At 39.7% G+C, this 19,406-nt stretch overlaps 1 protein-coding gene across 1 annotated transcript in view; it reads left to right on the top strand.

Moving 5' to 3' along the window:
• Nucleotides 1-4,261: 4,261 nt before the first annotated feature.
• Nucleotides 4,262-19,406, top strand: part of Kdsr (3-ketodihydrosphingosine reductase) — a gene marked incomplete at its 5' end in the record, with an annotated part of 37,353 nt that continues 22,208 nt past the window's right edge. The window contains 5 exon segments of the mRNA XM_013511228.1: nucleotides 4,262-4,351; nucleotides 6,354-6,410; nucleotides 11,299-11,364; nucleotides 11,550-11,645; nucleotides 16,490-16,681. Coding sequence (XP_013366682.1) covers nucleotides 4,262-4,351; nucleotides 6,354-6,410; nucleotides 11,299-11,364; nucleotides 11,550-11,645; nucleotides 16,490-16,681 — 501 coding nt within the window.

Below are 19,406 nucleotides of genomic sequence, written 5' to 3'. Positions count from 1 at the left end.
ACAGCGGCGCGCCAACCGCGCCGGCCAGCCGGGTCCGAGGCCGCGGGGACCCGGTCGCTGCTCGTTAATCCCGGAGCATCCCTGGGAAGTGAGTATCTTGGTTCTCAGTCTAGCGAATGAGTCAACAGAGAGGCCGGGCAACTTCGCCAGCAGCACGGCGGCCGGGGGTGCGGGGCTGGCGGGAGCGTTCGCTGGGGGGCTCGGGCTGGAGGGTGGCCTGCGCGGGGGACGGGCGGTTGCCAGAGGGTTCCAGGAAGCGGCTCGCCTGGGGGAAAAGCTCTCCGAAGCCAGGGTGGCGGTCGTGGCCGATAGTGCAGGGACGTCCCCGAGGGGTCTGCTGACGGGCGCTCCGGTGTGGTCCTTTGCTGTCGCCCCGGAGTCGGAAGGGTGAGTAAACGACAGAGGCTGGGGCTTGGGCTCGAAGATTCCGGTGGCTGGTTTGTTTGGCATTCAGCCAGGTGCGCTCCGCAAGTGGGCACTTTTCTCCACCTTCGGAGAAGGCATTCTCCCCTCGCCAGCCCTTCGCCCTGGGCAGTGGTATTCTCGGCCGGGTCCCCGCTCAGACCTGAGCCCGAGGCTCGCGGGCCGGGAGCAGTGAGTGAGAAGGGGTGGTTACTAAGCTGGCAGGATGCATCTCCTTGGTGCTGGAGGCCAGGGACGCTTGCCTTCCTGCTGAACTCTTACAGATAGGATGGTCGGTTGTGTTAGTGTACTTTAAAATCTGGGTAAGGGTTTATGGATGAGAAGATGCATTTTCTTCTTTGTAGAACTGTTTGTTTCCAACTCTTGATGTCCTGATGTGGAAGGTGAGAAATTGGGTGCAGATGAGTCAGGGATAGATAAGAGAGAGAGACAGACAGACAGAGACAGAGACAGAGAGAGAGAAGGAGGGAGGGGAAGAAAGAGAGGGACAGAAATCCACATGAAAACTTCTGCCTTAAAAGCATGTTTGTAAAAGTTGAGTTCTTTTAGAAGTTGTCCTTGCAGACTGTAACTTGGGAAAAAGAGTAGAAGCAAAGTAATAATGAAAATAACTATTGAACATTTTGATGCAATAATTACAAAACCGTTTCAATTAAGTTTGACAGTCCATTTGTTCCCTCAACTCCAGGCCATAGGTAACATAACAAAGGCAATATCTGTTAGAATAGACCAAGTGTTACTTATTTTACCATCTTAACTTAGTATTATAAATGAATGTATATACTCCTATAAATAATGAGAGCATGACCTGAATAATTCACCTAGTGTCACCATTCTTTAATGTAAGAAGAGTAAAGTGACCAGGTGTGGTGCACACCTCTAACCCCAGTGCTCAGAGGCTGAGGCAGGAGGATCAGTGGGAGTTCGAGGCCAGCCTGGGCTACATAGTTCAAGGCCAGGCTGAACTACACAGTGAGATCCTGTGTCCCGACCCCCCGCCTCGCCCGCCCCGCTGCCAAAAAAAAAAGGAAAAAAAGAAAAAGAGTAAAATGTAATGAAATTGGTCAGGTGTAAAGCAAGTGGCATGGGAAGAGAAAGCTAATCCTTCAGGCTATCTGCCTGTATTGCAACATGAACAACTTTTAACTGTTTACCAATTAGTTTCAGCAACAATTTTTATTTGCTAGTGTGCTCTGTGTCATTGCAGTGTGCAGCTGCAATGAAGCAGCATATCTCACACCCTAGGTGCATGTTTCAGGTCTCCCTTTTTAGATGACTGGGAGCAGTCTCTTGGCAGCAGGCCAACTCCTGTTGCCCTTAATAATAGCTATATGATGTGGTTGAAGAGATAGTAGTAACATTTGAACTATATTTGTAATGAATAGTAAAAGAGTGATTAAAAAAAACAGGAAAACAAACTGATATCTTTGGTGTTCTCCACCAGGGTTCATTTTAGCAATTGTCAACTTAATACACATACACCTTTCTTTCAGCCATTGTGGAAAACGCTTAATATTCTTATAACAGCCAGAATAACAAAGCCCAGAATTGCTCTAGCCATATCCTTAGACAGCTTTTAAAGATTATCTGGCTTGACTAGAAGATAGTTTCCTGAGAACTCTGATTCAGAGCTAGTCTTTTATTACAGAAAGTTCTTAAAAATTATGGGGTTTAAACCTTGTTTTCACTTTGCAATAAATTTATACAGCTTCCCTATGGTCAGTTTAGGAATAAAGGACAACAATAATAACTATCACTAATATCTACATAGCACATTACAGCATATAAATGTTCTCAATAACCTCATAACTTCCACTAATTTACTGGATAATAAGTAAGGAAATTTTATTTACAAATTTTTGTGGCATCAGAGTTTTCAGGGAAATAGTGTCAGATTTTGCAAACTAATGTAGGAAAATATGTATTTAGCAATTGCTTATGCAAGGTACTGTGCTAGATGTGAGATCAGTCTGACTTGGTACTTTACCCTAAAGACCTAGCACTCTGGCCAGGGAGCTAAGATTTGCCTGTAAGTGACTGCACAAGGTAGATGGTGACAGATAAGGGCAGAAGTTTTAACAGAATCTGCAAAAGTTTTATAGAAGAGAAGGCATTTGAACAGAGCTCTATAAGTTGCATAGAGTGGGGAAGTCTTAAGTGTGTGGGTGATGTGGGGTAGAGGGACAGTTCAGCAGCAGGGCCAACATCATAGTACGGGCATTTTAAAGTGGCCTGCTAGTTGCTATGAAGTGTATATATCTGCTGAAGTTTTTAATAAGCCAAAACAAACATGAAATAGCCCGATAGCAAAGCCCTCCTCAGAGACAACTTAGGCCAGGCAAAAGGTGCACTTTTATAGTAAACTTACATAGGTAATTGGCGAATTATCCACCAAAGAAATCTACTGTTGGTGGCAAGTTGAAGCTAAAGAGAAATGAGCAGTGGCTGTAAGTAGTGTGGCAGTATGTACCTTTGTAAAGGAGCAATTTGCTGATGATATTAAAAATTATGGGATGAGAGATGTTCCTTATAGCATGATTTATATGCAAAGTAATCCAGAGGTCTGACTATGGAGAAGTGGCTAAGTTTTGATATAGATCTTTAAGGTAATGTTGTGGCTTTTTAATTTTTTAACATAAGACATATAATGTAGTGTGTGTGTGTGTCTGTGTCTGCATTAACCTGCAGGGCCTCACACATGTTAGGCAAACACTACCATGGAACTATACCCCCAGTCCTATAACATGACTTTCTTTTTAAAGGAGGATACAGTACCTTGCAATATTACACAGTTTGTACAAGGACAAATGACTACAAAGATAATGCCTCATTTGGCTTCTTATATGTTGAATTCTTCTTGTGCTAAGTGCTAGGAATACAGTGGGGAACGGAAATAGAATTGGTATTTTTATGGAGTTTGTGGGGTGGTGATAGGGATGGTTGTGAATCAGATAATCACACAAACAAATGCAGAACTGTTCAATTTCATGCATGCTGTTGAGTAAAAAAAAAAAGAATGCAATGCTGAATAGTGAATTGTGGTGGGGCCATGAGATACAGTGAAGGTTTTCCTGCGGCAGTGATGTTTGAGGTGAGATGTGCAGGGCGCATAGGTACCAGCTAGCTGAAAGGAGGGAAGAGAGTATTACTGCCAGGGGAAATAGAATGCACTAAGCCCCTGTGGCTGGAGAGGGTGTGGAAGTGAAAGAGAGTATGGCTGAGCATTTGTAGATGTGAGTGATAGGATAGTGCAAGGCAAGAAGCTTTACTTTTTTTACTTTCCTTCTGACCATGTAGTGCTTTTGTTGTAAGCAGTCATTTAAAATATAAGATACTGTATATGCAGGTGGCCATTATTTTAGTCTGTTGTAGATCTAATCATGCATAGGTGTGCAGTAAGGAAATAAGATTCATTTGGTTTTGGAATCAGAGGAGGACTAATGTATTGTTTATAAGCTAGAGTTATAGAGCACTTTTACTATAGTAAGCTTAGACAATTATTATAGCTGGGCAGTTTATAGCTCAGTACTGAAAACAGTCGAAACACCAGGCCCTGCAGGCAGTCTACACTAGATGTACTGGTAACCTATTTCAAGCATTATATTTGTTACGAAGAAGTTGCAATTATTAGGTAGTTCTTAAAGATGTATTTTTAGAGCCCATAATAATTATTTAATTTAATTTTGGGTTCTGGGGATAGAGCCAAAGGCCTCATGGATGCTAGACAAATGCTGTACTACTGAGCTACACGCCCAGTACCATCATAATTATTTTAAATAAATTTCCTACAGAGAACAAAATGCAAGTGCTAAGAAGATTTTCTTATTTTTATTTGTAGGTTACAGGAGGTTCCAGTGGCATTGGAAAGTGCATTGCTATTGAGTGCTATAAACAAGGGGCATTTATTACTCTGGTTGCACGAAATGAGGTAAGTCTTCTAGGTTTGTTATTACTGATGTACTTACTGAACTGTATTCGAAGAGGCTGGACTAAATGTCTTGGTTTGCACCTGTACTGGAAATTGCTTACTTCCCTGATTTGGGGTGTGATTCCTAAACTACCATTTCTTTCTTGTTGGAATTCTCTGTTGATAACCTTACGAAGTCTGTATTTAGTGCTATTAATCTATCAGGCAGTACCATCAGTGACATTGTAGCTTTTGAGATAGGAGAGGATAAGAGGTGGTTAAATAATACACCTGGCCATGGGAAGCCAGATGTGCTGGCAGCAGTGATTCTGAAGCTGCTTTCTAAAAGTGTTTCTTATTCTGGAGCTGATACCTGGAGCTGTGTAGGTGTATGCCTACAGTTATTCTTTGCAAATTGCTTGTGATACCTTATACCTGTGTAGCGAAATCTGTGTAGCACAGAGGAATCCTGTCCCTCCTGACGTGTTGAGTAAAACTCATTGTTCTGCGTAAAGTCCATGCAGGGTCTGTTTTTCCTTTTTGGCTGGATCTGTATTTCTTGCCAGACTTGTTTTCAGAGCACAAAGCAGCGGCACTGTGTGCACTTGAGTAGTCATGAGGTACTCTTGTCCCGTATAAGGGCCAGGGGCAATGCCCATGGCTATTGTCCCCTGCTGTTGCATAGAGTGCATAGTGCTCCAGGCTTTTCTTCTGTTGAAAGAAGAAATGAAGGAAGGAACGATGGAGAGAAGGAGTGCCAAACGGTATTATGGTGTGGGAATTGACTCCCTAGGTAAGCTGTGTGCAGGAGAACAGAGGCCATGTCCCGGTGAGCCTCAGGGGGAAAATGTTTAAGTAAGGACCTAGAATTAGTCTTGGACATCCATAATTTCTCTCAAAAACAGGAAAAGCAAAGTTAGTTTACTTGTCTTTTACATATATCTTGACTCTTCTAGCAGTGACTTTATCTTGGTAGTAAAGCCGTGGACAAAAACATAACTTTCATAAAATGACATTTTGTATGTTTTTAACAATGCTAGTATTTGACAGAAGACACATGACAGAGTAGGTAAGAGCAGCCAGAATTACAGGTGTCAGGAAGTCACGCTGAGGTCCAGACATTACTATACGTAACGTAATTCAATGCACAGAACAGCCTTCTGGCACCAAGAACTTGTTTAGTTTCTAATATTAGTTTTCATCCCAATCTTGGCAAAATGATGCCAGATGTAAATATAGATATGGGCAGATATGGATGTAGATATATAGATATAGGTTTTTTAATAGAACAATATTATTTTATTATAGACACATTCATATTTGGAAATCTCTCATATCCTTTGGCAGAATTCTCCTCCCCTTTTGTTCTTCTCTAGTTCTTATGGTTATTTTTCTAGTTCTCTAGTTACTTTTGTGGCAGATGAAGATTTTGTAAAATGATGTCTGTTTTCTTGAAAGTAAACAAAATAAAATTTACATTTGGGAATTATATAGGTAGGTTTACTGGTCTTAACAATATTTTTGAAAGTAGCCAGGTGTAGGTTTATCCAACCCATGTAAAAAAATAATTTTTTTGCTTTTATAGTAGAGGAGGAAAATACTGGACACCTTACAAAATCACTTGTGTGGGATCACATGTGCTTTCAGCTTTGTGAAGCACTGTGTAGCAGTCTGACTGCTCTTGTTATATCACTGCTAAATAACATCCTATCAAAGCATTGATTAGAGTTGATAGAGTGACCATCATAGTTGATACCGTTAATTGGGACTTTGAGGTTCACTTATTTTTTCTATTATCTTTCTCTGCAATGAATTTAAAAACTTACTGTCACTTATTCATAGCTTAATATATTTTACTTCTTTTATGAACTGTGGCCCATGGCTACTCTGTATGGATGCTGTTTGTATGTTTATAGAATTTAATAAGTATTTATATAAATAATTTTTTTTCCTTTCATTTTCAGCAAATAAGCAGACAGGCATATGACAATCACCAAATCTCATTGTTTTGTGTTGCTTTCAGGAGAAGCTGCTTCAGGCCAAGAAAGAAATTGAAAAATACTCTATTAATGACAAACAGGTAAAGTACTGTCTTCAGGATGGATTTTTCGGTACTAAGGAGCACTGTAATAGAAAGAAAAGAAGGCTTACTTTAGCTGTGCCTAGGTCAGTGAAATCATATATAGTTTTTCTGATTAAATTACATGTTATTTTTGTTTTTTTGTTTTTTTTTTTTTATCTTTTTGAGACAGGGTCTTGCTGTGAAGTTCAGGCTCGCCTTGAGCTCACTTTGTAGCCCAGGCTGGTCTTGAACTCGCAATGATCCTCCTGCCTCAGCCTCCCGAGTGCTGGGATTACAGGTGTGTGCCACCACGCCTGGCCTCATGTTAGATTTTTTTAAAAGATGAAATTGTTTGAAATGGCAAGAAATTCAGGCTGTTAACAAAAATGTGTAGTTTCACACACATCAACCATTAGTCAAATAACTATTGCTAGAAAATGATTTCATTTCAGTTACTTAAATAAAATCTACACAGTGCTTAAGAGGAAAGGATCTTTAAGAATTTGTTGTGGTTGTAGAGTTTTTTGGTTAACTAAAATGGCATGTAACATATGGTTTAGTATGAAACATAGTGACAGATTAACACCTGTCACTACACACCCATCACTGCAATTAAAGAAGTAGAGTTTAGGTTACAAAACTGTCCATTTCTTTTTTTTTTTTTTTTTTTTTTGGTTTTTCTCTGGTACTGGAAACCGAACTCACGACCTTGCGCTTGCCAGGCAGGCGCTTTGCCGCTGAGCTAAATCCCCAGCAAAACTGTCCATTTCATTGTCCATTTTTATTTTCAAAAATACATTAATGAATAGATACATCAATAAATTGTATAGAATGGTGTTCATTTAACTGTTTTAATGTCTTTGAGAATGAATGCTGAGCACATTTTTCTTTTTTTTTACTTGTGCCATTATGTTTCTAAATACAAGAAATTCAGAATTGCTATAAGAATATGAGATGATAGATACATTAACTAGTTTGATTGTAATAATCATTTCACAGTGTAATATACCTCAAAACATGAGGTCGTATACCTTAAATATGTATGATATTGTAACTTAATTTTACATAATTTAATTTCACTTAATTTTAAAAAGTTAAATGAGATAATCCATTTTAAAAAGTACACACTGGGAGTATGGCTCTTATGGTATAAAATATGTTAAAATATCTTCTTAATATGTTTTACACATGTAAAAACATGAACACATGTAAAATGAGAGTGTTTTGATATATTGGGTTATATTAACATATTTATTTTCCAAAAAATTTGAATTTGCCAAGGTTTTTGAAGTTTGTGAAGCTGTTCCATACCAGCCTCTCATTCCTTGAAGCCTGATTTTTTTATTGAATCCTGCTTTGCTTTTTTTATTGAAAACCTGATTTTTTTATTGAATCCTTTGCTCTTCTTTAAAATTTTACTATCTATGGTAAAATGTGAATGACTAGTAATTTTTTCAGTCGTTTCTTTCTGAATTTGATGGCATTATTATTTTTGAAATCAGCTTTATTGAGATGTAATTCATATACCCTATAATTGCCCTGTTTTCTTTCTTCCTTTTCCTTTTCCTTTTCCTTCTCTTTCCTTCCCTCCCCTTCCCTCCCCTCTTCCCTCCCTCTCTCTCTGTCTTTCTCTCTCTCTCTCTCTGTCTCTCTCTCTTTCATCTTGTGCTGGGGATTGAACTCTCAGCTTCATGAATGTTGGGAAACACTCTACCAGTGAACTACCCCCCAGTCCTTTTTTATTTATTTTGGGACAGTCTGACTAAGCTGCTCCGTCTGCATGTGCTTGTGCATGTGCATGTTCAGTCCCCCTGCTTCAGCCTCCCTAGCATGGCATGCAGGTGTGCACTACCATACCCAGCACAACCGCTCTATTTAAAGTATGCAATCCATTGTTTTTTATTATAGTCACAAAGTTACCACCCATCACTACAGTTTATTTGATTGATTGATTGATTGATTGTCTTTTTGAGACAGGGTCTCACTCTGCAGTTCAGGCTGGCCTTGAGCTCACTTTGTAGCCCAGGCTGGTCTTGAACTTGAAACTATCCTCCTGCCTCAGCCTCCCGAGTGCTGGGATTACAGGCGTGCGCCATAATGCCTGGCTACAGTTAATTTTAAAATGTTTCTGTCACACTATAAATAATCTCTGGGCTGGGGAACAGCCTGGCAAGTGCAAGGCCCTGAGTTCAATTCCTGATATGAAAAAAAGAAAAAGGAATCTCTCTGTCTCGATTAGCAGTCACTTCCCATTCTTGTTCCAGCCCCAGGCAAGCACTACTCTACTTCTGTCTATGTAGATTTATCCAGTAGTATGCTTTGTACATTCTTGTGCCACTCTATTTCTTCCTTTGATCCTATTTTAAAAATTCATGTGTGTCACTCCATAAAGTAGGAAGGAGTTCATTTAACTGTCTGTTACATAGAACTCAGTTTTATGTCTCAACTACCTTTTGTTCATCAGTTCTACTGTTGGTGGATATTCAAGTTGTATCCAGGGTTTTTTGTTGTTAGTTTCAGGTTTTACTTTTTACTTCAGAAGTTTTTCACTGTGTCTCTGTGAACATGTACAAGAATGGTACTTACATAGAAACGGCATTGCTGAGTTGTAGTGTGTGTGGACATGGGTTTCAACCTCTCCAGCCCCGTGTTATACCCTCTGGACTGATAGTGGCTTATGTTGCACCACATCTTTGTCAACACTTTACTAGCAGACTTTTAATTTTTGCCTTTCTGGTAGATTTTAAATATTTGCCTCCCCTCAGGTATATTGGAGATCTCTCCATGTCAGTAAAAAAAATCTGCCTCATTTACTTCAGAGTTTGTTTAATAATTTCCTGTTGAGATATTCCCACTCTTTCCTTTTTTTTTTTTTTTTTTTTTTTGGTCTTTTTGAGAGAGGATCTTGCTATGTAGTTCAGGCTGATCTTGAGCTCACTTTGTAGCAATGATCCTGGATCCTCCTGCCTCAGCCTCCCGAGTGCTGAGATGATTGGTGTGTACCACCACGCCCAGCTCCACCCTTTTTTTTTTTGTTTTGCTTCTGCAATCTGTGCTGCAAAATTCCTTGTCCACATCCGCTTGCACACATATTTCTCTAGACTGTGGCCTGTGGTTCTACCCACGTTTCTGCAGACCCCAGACAGCAGAAGAACCCCAGCTCTGCAAATCACTGCATTTTTCCCATATTCATGCAATTTGTGATAGATGGAAAAAATGGTATAAAATTGTGGAGCTTGTGTACTTGTGCTTGGAGGCCAGCACTATTCATCTGCCCAAGGATTTAGGTTATGTGGAATGTTTGTGGTCCATACAGCAAGAACAGGTCTAGGATCAGGGCTTGGGCGGCTGGGGTGAACTTGATACTTCTGCCCAGCCTGGGCTTGTTGCCACCCCCTGAGGGGAGCAGTGCCGTGGGAGATTGCTGTCCCAGTGATTTTTTAATGTTTTTGTTTTCTTTTTTTTAGTTTTACTTCTTTTATATAATATTTATTTAGTGTTAGCAATCTAATACTTTGTGAAAAGCATGAAAGGACTTATTTTATAATTATCTCTGTAATTCCTACCCCATTTAAAAAATGTTTTCATGTAATGCTGTTGGAATAAAATCCAGTGTGGATATCTTATAGCCCAGAGCAAGCCTTCTAGTCTAGAATGTTATGGGTTATGTTTATGAAAGAGACTGTTTCCTTTTCTTAGAAATTTAAATACCTTGACTAGGATTCCTTTTTGCATTAAGTAAAATTTCCCATTTCCATCTTTTGTATCAAATCCTAAAGCAGTGAACCTTTCTTTCTCTCCTTGCCTCTCTTTTTGTCTTTTCTTCGCCCCCCCCCCGCTCCTCCTCCCCTCCCCCCTCTCTGTGTCAGTAATGGATTCTGTGTTGCCCAGGCTGGCTATAAACTCCTGGGTGCAAGCAGTCTTCCTGCCTCAGTTTCTTAAGTAGCTGGAGCTATGGGCTTGCACCACCACACTTGGCTTATTTTTATTCAGCAATTTATTGTGGCTTTTTAGAGCTAGGAAGAATGTTGATAATCCCAGGCTTTCTGACACCCTTATTTATAGGGGTGGCCACTGCACCCTTCTTAGGTTCTGCTCAGCTAGTGAGTGAGGACACGGGTTTGGGGCCCAGGTCTGATGGTTGGTTTTTCATCACTGTGATAAAACATCTGAGGTACCAACTTGTTAGGAGGAAAGGTTTATTTGGGCTCCTGGTTTCCTGAGACTTTAGTCCATGGCCCTTGGCCCTGTTGCTTTTGGGCCTGTGGTGAGGCAGCACATCAGAATGGGGAACACATGGTGGAACAAAGCTGCTCTGTCATGGTGATTGAGAAGCAAAGGAAGAGGTAGGAAGGGGCTGGGGCCTGATACTACTTTCAGGGGCTCACTCCCAAAGGATCTACTTCCTTTTACAAGGACTACCTCCTAAAGGTTCTACCAGGCTGGGAACCAAGCCTTTTGTACTTGGGCCTTTGGGAGACCCAGTCATAGCCCCAGGCTTCTCAAATACCTGCTTGTTCTTTCTACCACCTACTCCACGCTGCCTTGGACTCAGCCTCTTACAGTGTATATTATTTCTTGTGGATGTGCCTCTTATCAACTGCATTATCAGCAGATTTCAATCACTGCAATCTTTGCATTCAAAATTTACCTCCTTAGTAGAGTGTGATCATACATTCCTGTAATCCCAGCAAGGTGGGAGGCCGAGGTAGGAGGATCAGAAGGTCTAGGCCAGACTGGGCAATAATAAAAAATTGAGCTGAGGAAGTAGGTCAGGGTAGAGCCCCTAGGTTTGACTCTCAGTATTGAAAAAAAAAAGTGGCCTTCTTTAGTGGAAAGAATTGTTTTTAATTTAAAAAAAAATAGTTTCAACATATTCAGATCATATTTCTTTTCTTTTTAACAGGTAGTGCTTTGTATCTCAGTTGATGTATCTGAAGACTATAACCAAGTAGAGAATGTCATAAAACAAGTAAGAGATTGGACTGATTGGGCTTAATACATTTGACTTGATTTGTTCTTATCATTTTGCCTTGTGGCTTAGAATTGATCAATGTTCTCTATAGGTTTTGTGGTTTGTAAGTTTTATTTTATCAACCTGGATTTACTGCTCAGTTTCTTCTGTCTTCTAGTACCTGCTCTGATCCATTTTTCTAGGCACAGGAGAAACTGGGTCCAGTGGACATGCTCGTCAACTGTGCAGGGCTGGCACTGGCAGGAAAATTTGAAGATCTTGAAGTTAGTACTTTTGAAGTAAGTAAAAATGTTTGCTCATTGGGCTAGCCTGTGTACGAAAAGTAGAACAATATTTGAGTAAAGCCTTTAAGAATGAGATAGATGAATGTATTTGGGTGTTCACAGAAGCTTGAGAAGACAAGAGGAAGGTTGACTAGTCTTTGTTCCCAGGGCCACAACCATCCAACTGTCAGCACATGTATCTGTGAACCTCATCTGTAAAATGAAAAACAAAACAATTCAAGTGGTACTGATTACTACAGCAATCACTGAGCCCTCCTCTTTGGGACTGCACTTTGTAAACCAAGAGAAGTTGGATGTTCATGTCAAGTATCAGTATTATTTTTTTAATATATATTTTTTTTTCATCAGGCATGCTAGATAAGTACTCTACCACTGAGCTAAATCCCCAGCCCTTTTAAAAAATCATTTTGAGCCAAGATCTCATTAAATTGGCAAAGCTGGTCTCAAATTTGCGATCTTTGTCCCTCAGCTTCCTGAGTAGCTGAGATTACATGATCCATTACATGTGGAGTGGATTGGTATTATTAACAGTGAGAGATCAAAAAAGTTGAAGAACATCCTTTATAGAATTCTTAATCATGATAAGACTATGCATCTTACATTTTAAAGATTTTTACCAAGGAATGAACCTCTTAGTAATTTACTTCAACACCAACGAAATGGACATTAGACCTGAAATCTTTTTTAAGTGCAAAATGTTTTATAGTTGGCAGTACCTCAGCCCATCCATCTGTTACTGTTCTGTTAGGCCTTTATGAAGGTAATGGGTTTTGAATGCTTGTTTCTGAATTTGAATCATGTTCCCCTTTTGTAGAAAAGGAGACCTCTGACCCAGTATTGCAGTACTGTCTTCTATTAGGCCATGGGAAAGCACTGTAAATTCTGGGATTTACTGAAGGAGAGCAGGAGAGTCAAGGTGTAGATAAAAGCAGAGTGGTGGGATGTGAGTGTCTTAAGGCTTCTTTATCAACTCAGCAGAATAGAGTTGTCTAGACTTGTATGCCTTCATCTGGAAGGAATGGAAAGGAGATTGAAAGATTGTATGAGCAGCTGTGTAAAGAATCAGTTTGGGGAAATAGTTGTGCAAGTCTATGAATGAAGTGATAAAGCAAAAGATTTGGGAGGTAGGGAAAGAGGGACTAGGTGTGCATGTGTATGTGGTGTAAAGTTTGTGTGTGCATGTGTAAGATGATGTGGAATGAGCATCTTCAGGTTCAACTTGACTGAACAAGGAGCAAAGAGTGGGTTGAGAAATGAGTAGTTTGCATGGCTGAGATAAATAAATGCAGAGTTCAGAGGGTGGGACCCCAGAAAGTAGGGTGTGTGGATCTGGGCAGCAGGAGTGGGGATTGTGTTACACTGTATGTCTCGTGGCAGTTCCAAGGCAACGCAGTGAATGTTCAGTGGAGGTGGATGTTGTAAAGAAAAATAGAAGAAACTTAGGTGTATAATACCAGGTGTATGTTTGTAGGTATCAATGGCAAGGGAAAATGTGAAGCGTGTGTTGTTCAGCTCATTGCTGGAGGACCCACATACCTCCACTGGGAAATGGATCCTGGAAACTTATACCTGGCTTCTTCTGGACTCTGCCCCATGTTGTCTTTTCCTTTTACTGATCTTGTTCATATCTTTGCCCTGTAATAAATCTTAGCCATGCCTGAGAGTTTATGTTGAGGACTTTGAGACTTAGTAAATCGCAAAGCCTGGGGAAGTTCATTTTCCTTTCTAAGTGGTTTGCGTGGTTTCTTAGTTTTCTTACTTTCTTAGTTTCTTAGGTTTCTTAGATGTGTCCCTCTGAAGCCTGTAGGTACTGAGTGTTATTTAAATTTTCTTTTGTCCTCTTATTGTCTCTGCTTTTGAGGCTGGCACCTCTGTGTTTTAGGTTAGAGGCTTTGCTTGATGTATGGCAAGCCGTGGTTATATTTGTACTTTAAGAGCGAGGCACTAAAGAGCTGGTGGCATTCTTTGCAGTGGGTAGAGCTGTTTGGTTATGGGCTGTCTATAAGGTGACAGTTGGGGACATATTTTGGGGGATATCTCAGTGTCAGTATCTGTAGTTCTTTTCTCTTAGGTTGACCAAAAGACCTGGAGAGAAGTTCTTGCCTCCTGCCTAGAAAACATGTGCCTGATGGCAGTGTCAGAAGAGTGAGATTGGCAAAGAGAGTTGGAATCTCCATGTTCAGTGTCTAGGCCGTTTCTCGTTAAACCTTTTTTTGCTTTACCTAGACTGATCTTCAGAACAGAACTGCCAGACTGGAGAGGGACCCATATCTACTTTGTAAAGAAAGGAAAGGCCTTTAGGAAATGACTGCTTTGGTTTTTTGTTTTGGTTTGGTTTTGGTCATTGTTCTACATCATTTTTTCTTAGATCAAGGTAAAATTTATGGAAAATTAGCCATTTTGTTTTTATTTCTGTCCTTTTTGTTTGTTGTTTATTTTGAGACAGGGTGTTACAAAGGTGCCCAAGCTGGTAATCCTCCTGCACCAGTACTCTGAGTGCTGGGATTATAAGCACGTGCCACCACACCCAGAAGAAATAGCAATTTTAAAGGGACAGTTCAGAGGCATTAGCACATTGACAGTGTTGTGTAAGTACCACTTCTATCTCGTTCCAAAGCATTTTCATCACTCCAAAAGGAAAGTCTACACGTATTAAGCAGTTGCTCCCCATTCTGTCCTGGGACTGCTATTGTAGCCCCTGACCACCACTGTTCTGTGTCCCAAATCTTTGGGTATTACCAATAAATGGCATCATCTGATATGTGCCCTTTGATGTTCGTTCCTGTTGTTCCATGGATCAGTACCATTCCTTTTCATAGGTTAGTACCACTCTAATTGTGTGGATAATCCCACATGGTGTTTATCTAGTCATTGTGGATGGACATTAGGCTGTCTCTGCCTGACTGCCGTGTACACAGACTTGTAGTGCAAACTCCTGTCTTTCAGTACTGTGCCTCCCACCCCTAACCCTGCCACCCCAGATGCTTGGTGCTGTTTGAACCCTTTGTGGTATAATCTTGCTTTTTAATTTCCTTGGTCTCACTTAGCATTCAATTTTCTGTGTTCTACCAAGCTAAGTATCATGTCATTCTGTTTTTCAACTTACAGAATGTTGTTGCTGTTATTTTCATTTCTGTTTTCTTTATTCTTGTGTGTTTATCCCTTTCAAAAAAACTTCTTCACTGAGCTTTAATGGGGTCTTGACCAGAGCTGAGATAGACAGTGTGCCATCTTCAGAAACTTTCCTTTTTCACATTTTTCTCATCAAAACTATATAAGGATATTAAAATATATTTTGGGAAAAAGTGGGAATACTAACGTTAGCTAAACAGTGATGACCCAGTAAAAGAACAAAGCCAGCCACAATTTAGGGGTTTTGAGTGAGACCTTTTGGAGTAACTCTAAGGGAGAATATGAGTAGCTTGTTAAGCTGGGTTTTTATGGATAAGGTTTGTGGGATGGGAGAGCATAGGATGGGTGAAGTGAGACTCACTGAGCAGCAGTTGTTGTAGTTGCTGGTGTTTTGTTGTGCAGTGTGTGCCATGGCCTAGTAGCGCAGGTGGGGAGGCAGCAGGATGTGGAAGTATTGCTTTTTGGGGCTCAGGTGGCTGGGAATGTCCACCCCAAGAACTCAGGCAGCTGAGGGCAACTGGGGGTCAGACGTATCCACCAACATCTTAAACAATCACAATTTTCTATATTTCGTGAATTCTGTACTTGTATATGTGGGCTTTTATTTAATAGTTAAAATAGTTACACTCACAGTCTAAATTTCACCTGCCCTCTTTTTAAAACCTCCAAATGTAAATAGTTTTCTGTGTCACTCCTGGTGTTCTTGGTCATCATTTTCAAAAGTTACTTATTTTATATGGATTTAACATATAATGGACTTAGATCTCCAATTAGAGTGTTGAGATTTTACATTATGATAGAGCTAATATTTTTATGAGACTTTTAATGTAGAAACACTTAAATGCAGGCATTCTTAGAGTCTCATGTTCAAAAACTTAAGGTTTTAATGTTTTTTAAGAGTTGGTAGGTTGAGAACATATATTATTAGTGCCTGTGTAAGGTCTTACAATAATACAGTGGTCCTTTGGTTCATGAACACTTTTGTTTGTGATTAATTTGGTTCACAAACAGAAATTGGGGCAAAATTTTGTTTTTGTTTGCAAATTCTGCATTGGGTAACAAGAACAGCAAAGGCCAGAACATGAACATTGCCATCTTTTCCAGAATCGTGAAACAAATAAGTTCATGAACCAAGGCACCAAGGTATAAGACTCAAATGTACTGAGTGCTTTGTGTGGTATGCTAGCACTTACCGTGTACTTTCTCTTTTGCTTCTTACAGTAATATCCTGAGGTCATTCCATGATTATCTTGGTTTTCAGGTGAAAAAATGAGTAGTGTCTGACTTTCTGATTCATCATTGAATAGGTAGCATATGGCAGAGCCAAAGCTTAGAACCAAAGGGCTGGAAATATTTTGGAAACTCTTTCCTAAAACTGTCTTTCAAAAGGATTACTGGCAACATGCAGTACTCTTTTTATAGGGAGAAAACTAATTTTGAGTAGTTTTCAGCACAGATACTACTGCTGTCATAGTGAGAATTTAAGACTGGATTGAAATAGGCTGCAAGTGGTAGGCTTTGAGCATCCTGCTGTATTATATGTGGCCTCATTTACTCTTCATTCATTCAACAAATCTGTTGAGTACTCTAATCACTGGGACTTCTTTGAAGAATTTAAATTTGAAAAGCAGACAGAATTCTCATTGAGTGAGCCTTTAAGCTTTTGACCTTGTTCCAACCTCATGTGGTTTCTTTGTTCTCTGCAGAAATTAATGAACATCAATTACCTGGGCAGTGTATACCCCAGCAGAGCAGTAATCACCACCATGATGGAGCGCCGGGTGGGCAGGATTGTGTTTGTGTCCTCCCAGGCGGGACAGTTGGGGTTATTTGGATACACGGCCTACTCTTCATCCAAGTTTGCCATAAGGGGATTGGCAGAAGCTTTGCAGATGGAGGTAAAAATTGGATTCGTGTTTGTGTGTTTTCCTTTTAACTCAGTAGTGTGTGAGCTTTTTAATTTTCTAACTTCTTAACATGTTATTGCATTAAATTAGATGTGTAGATTTGACATTAATGAAAGAGAATTGGCTAAGCCCAGATTTCGCATTTAACAATTTCTACTGAGTGAGAATTACACTTATGACAAAAACAGCATGGTTATGGGGGTTTACCTAATTAATACATAAAGTGCAAGTAATACCTTCATGATATTGTTGGTCTGGTACTCTGTGTGTATAAGGTTAACCAGATACTTTATCTGTAGAGATCTTCTTTTAACAGAAAGACCTGCCCTTAAAAAAAAAAAAAAAAAAAAAAAAAGGAAGAGCTAGAAAGGGATATTCTAGCTATTAGAGAAATGCTTTTTGTTCTCAATTCCCTCATCTGTACAGTGAGAGCTGGAATAAAAGTATCATTTGGCTCTCTCAATACTTATGTTTTCATATCTTAAAGAAACGTTTAAGAAAGTGAATGCTTTTTATTTTCAAGGTAAATAGAACATTTCAGGGAAGAAGGATGTAATAAGGATTGTCTTGAAAATAAATGTCATGCTGTGAATACCTCACACCTCAGCTGTGTGAAGTCGATTTCTGTAGTGTCACATGGGGATACTTAGAGAGCATTATGTATATATCTGTAATTGCATGCTGAATAAGGCAGGATAAAATTCATTCTATTACAGTATAACTGAAATATAATACTACACCATGATGTTGAAAGTCCAGAAGAGAATTTGTTGTAGGCAGTCTTCTTGTAAGTATGTAGAATATTGGTTAATAGCATAGATTAGGGGTCAGCAAATTAAAACACTTTTTCTCTGACAAATGGCCAGGTAGTAAATATTTTAACCTTTTGAGAGCCAGATAGTGTCCGTTACAGCTACTGAAGTCTGTTGTAGCAGGAAAGCAGCCGTAGTAGATTACACATAAATTGGAACAGGTATGACAGTTCCAATAAAACTTTATTTATAAAAGCAGGCAGAGAGCCAGATTTGGCTCACAGCCTATAGTTTGCTGACCTGTGTTTATAGAAGATCCCAGAAGAGACCTGGGTGGTGTGTGGCAGCCTCACACTGCCTAGGTGTTGAGTGAGTTTTAGGGCAGTGACTGTCCTAATGGTCCGCTTAAAGATTGACAAACTGTGCTGTTCTCCTACCAAAGGAAGCAGTCACAGAGTTCATTGTTAGTACCTAGTTTAATACTCTTTTATTTTTCTTTTCTTTGAGACAGGGTCCCTCTATGTACTGGCCTTGAACTCACTTGCAGTCCAGGCTGGGCTTGAACTGATGGCAATCCTCCTGCCTCAGTCTCCTGAGTGCTGAGATTAAGCCATGTACCTCCATGCCCAGCTAATGCTCTTAATAATGAAGCATTGTATATGCTTCTATATATGTGTAATAACAAGGCATTATAACATGTTTAACCAATAGGGCACTCATAGCTGTGAAATTTCAAACACTGAAAGTGGTTATTCCTTTTGCAATTTTTACTTGAAAAGTCCCTTTATGAGAAGCCATTTTATTAATCATAATCTTAAGAAATATGTGAGGCAGCTGCATTATGTTATCATATGAGAAGAAAACTGACTTGGTCAAAGTCTTATACATACTTAATGATGGAATGGTAAGGCCCAAGCCTTTGACTCTGGGCCTTTGCTGCAAGCTGTAGTCTTGGAGCAGAGGATTTGTCTGTAACTCAGGTCAGAAGTTGCCTTACTTACTAGCAACCTGTGTCAGCCCTTGGGTCTGGTCTTGAATCCATGAGATGAAAGGGGTGTTTTGAAGATGAAAAAATCTGTTCATCAGTGCTTTTCCCCTGAGTCTTATTTTACAGAGCTAAATCATCACTTACTAATTTAGGGAAAAATGTAAAATATGGGTGACCTGGTTTCATTTCAGGTAGAATGGAGATGCTAATCCAGAAGAGGAGAAAGAAAATGAGTTGTTAATACTGTGTCCCCTCAGCTTCGGGGACATGTGTGATTTACATGGTCCAGATAGCTGGTCTGGAATCTCAGATCTGCTTGACTTTTGTCAAACTTTGTCAAACTCCGTTAAAAATGTCCTTATTTAAACAGAAAATAAATATATGCCATGACAAAAACTAGGCTATTTTATTTGGGGAAAATAATTTTAGTCTTCAAAATCTAGTTTGTTTGTAGTAGAACTTACATGAAACCGTTTACTTCCCTACAAATCGATAGTCATGTGTTGCTGAAACCTGGGTAGTATAGTCAGTTGTATGAATAAAACCAGTATAATTTCTCAAAATGGAAATTTTTCACCCCTAGTCATCCACTTCTTTTAAGCCACTCCACCCTCACCCCTCAATACTAGGGATTGAATTCAGGCCTTTGTCCTAGGCTATATCCCTATCCCTTTTTATTTTTGATTTTGAGACAGATTCTCACTAAGTTACCCAGGAAGGATTCAAATTTGTGATTCTCCTACCTTAGCCTCCCAGAGTGTTGGGTTTACAGGTATGTGCCATCATGCCTGGCATATACTTTTGATAATCTTTTTGGTTTAATAAGCTTTCAAGTCTTCCTTTTCCCCTCTTTTGCCCTCAAACTAAGACAGGATCCTGGAAATGTTATGGGTACAGTGAATAATTTTGAAAGAATGCTTTGTTGGCATATAGGGAGGGGGAGGCCTTTTATTTTTATTTATTTATTTATTTTTTA

The sequence above is a fragment of the Chinchilla lanigera genome, unplaced genomic scaffold (genome assembly GCF_000276665.1).
Source record: "Chinchilla lanigera isolate Chin_1 unplaced genomic scaffold, ChiLan1.0 scaffold00001, whole genome shotgun sequence".
NCBI lineage: Eukaryota > Metazoa > Chordata > Mammalia > Rodentia > Chinchillidae > Chinchilla > Chinchilla lanigera.
This window is presented reverse-complemented; position numbering and strand designations above follow the sequence as displayed.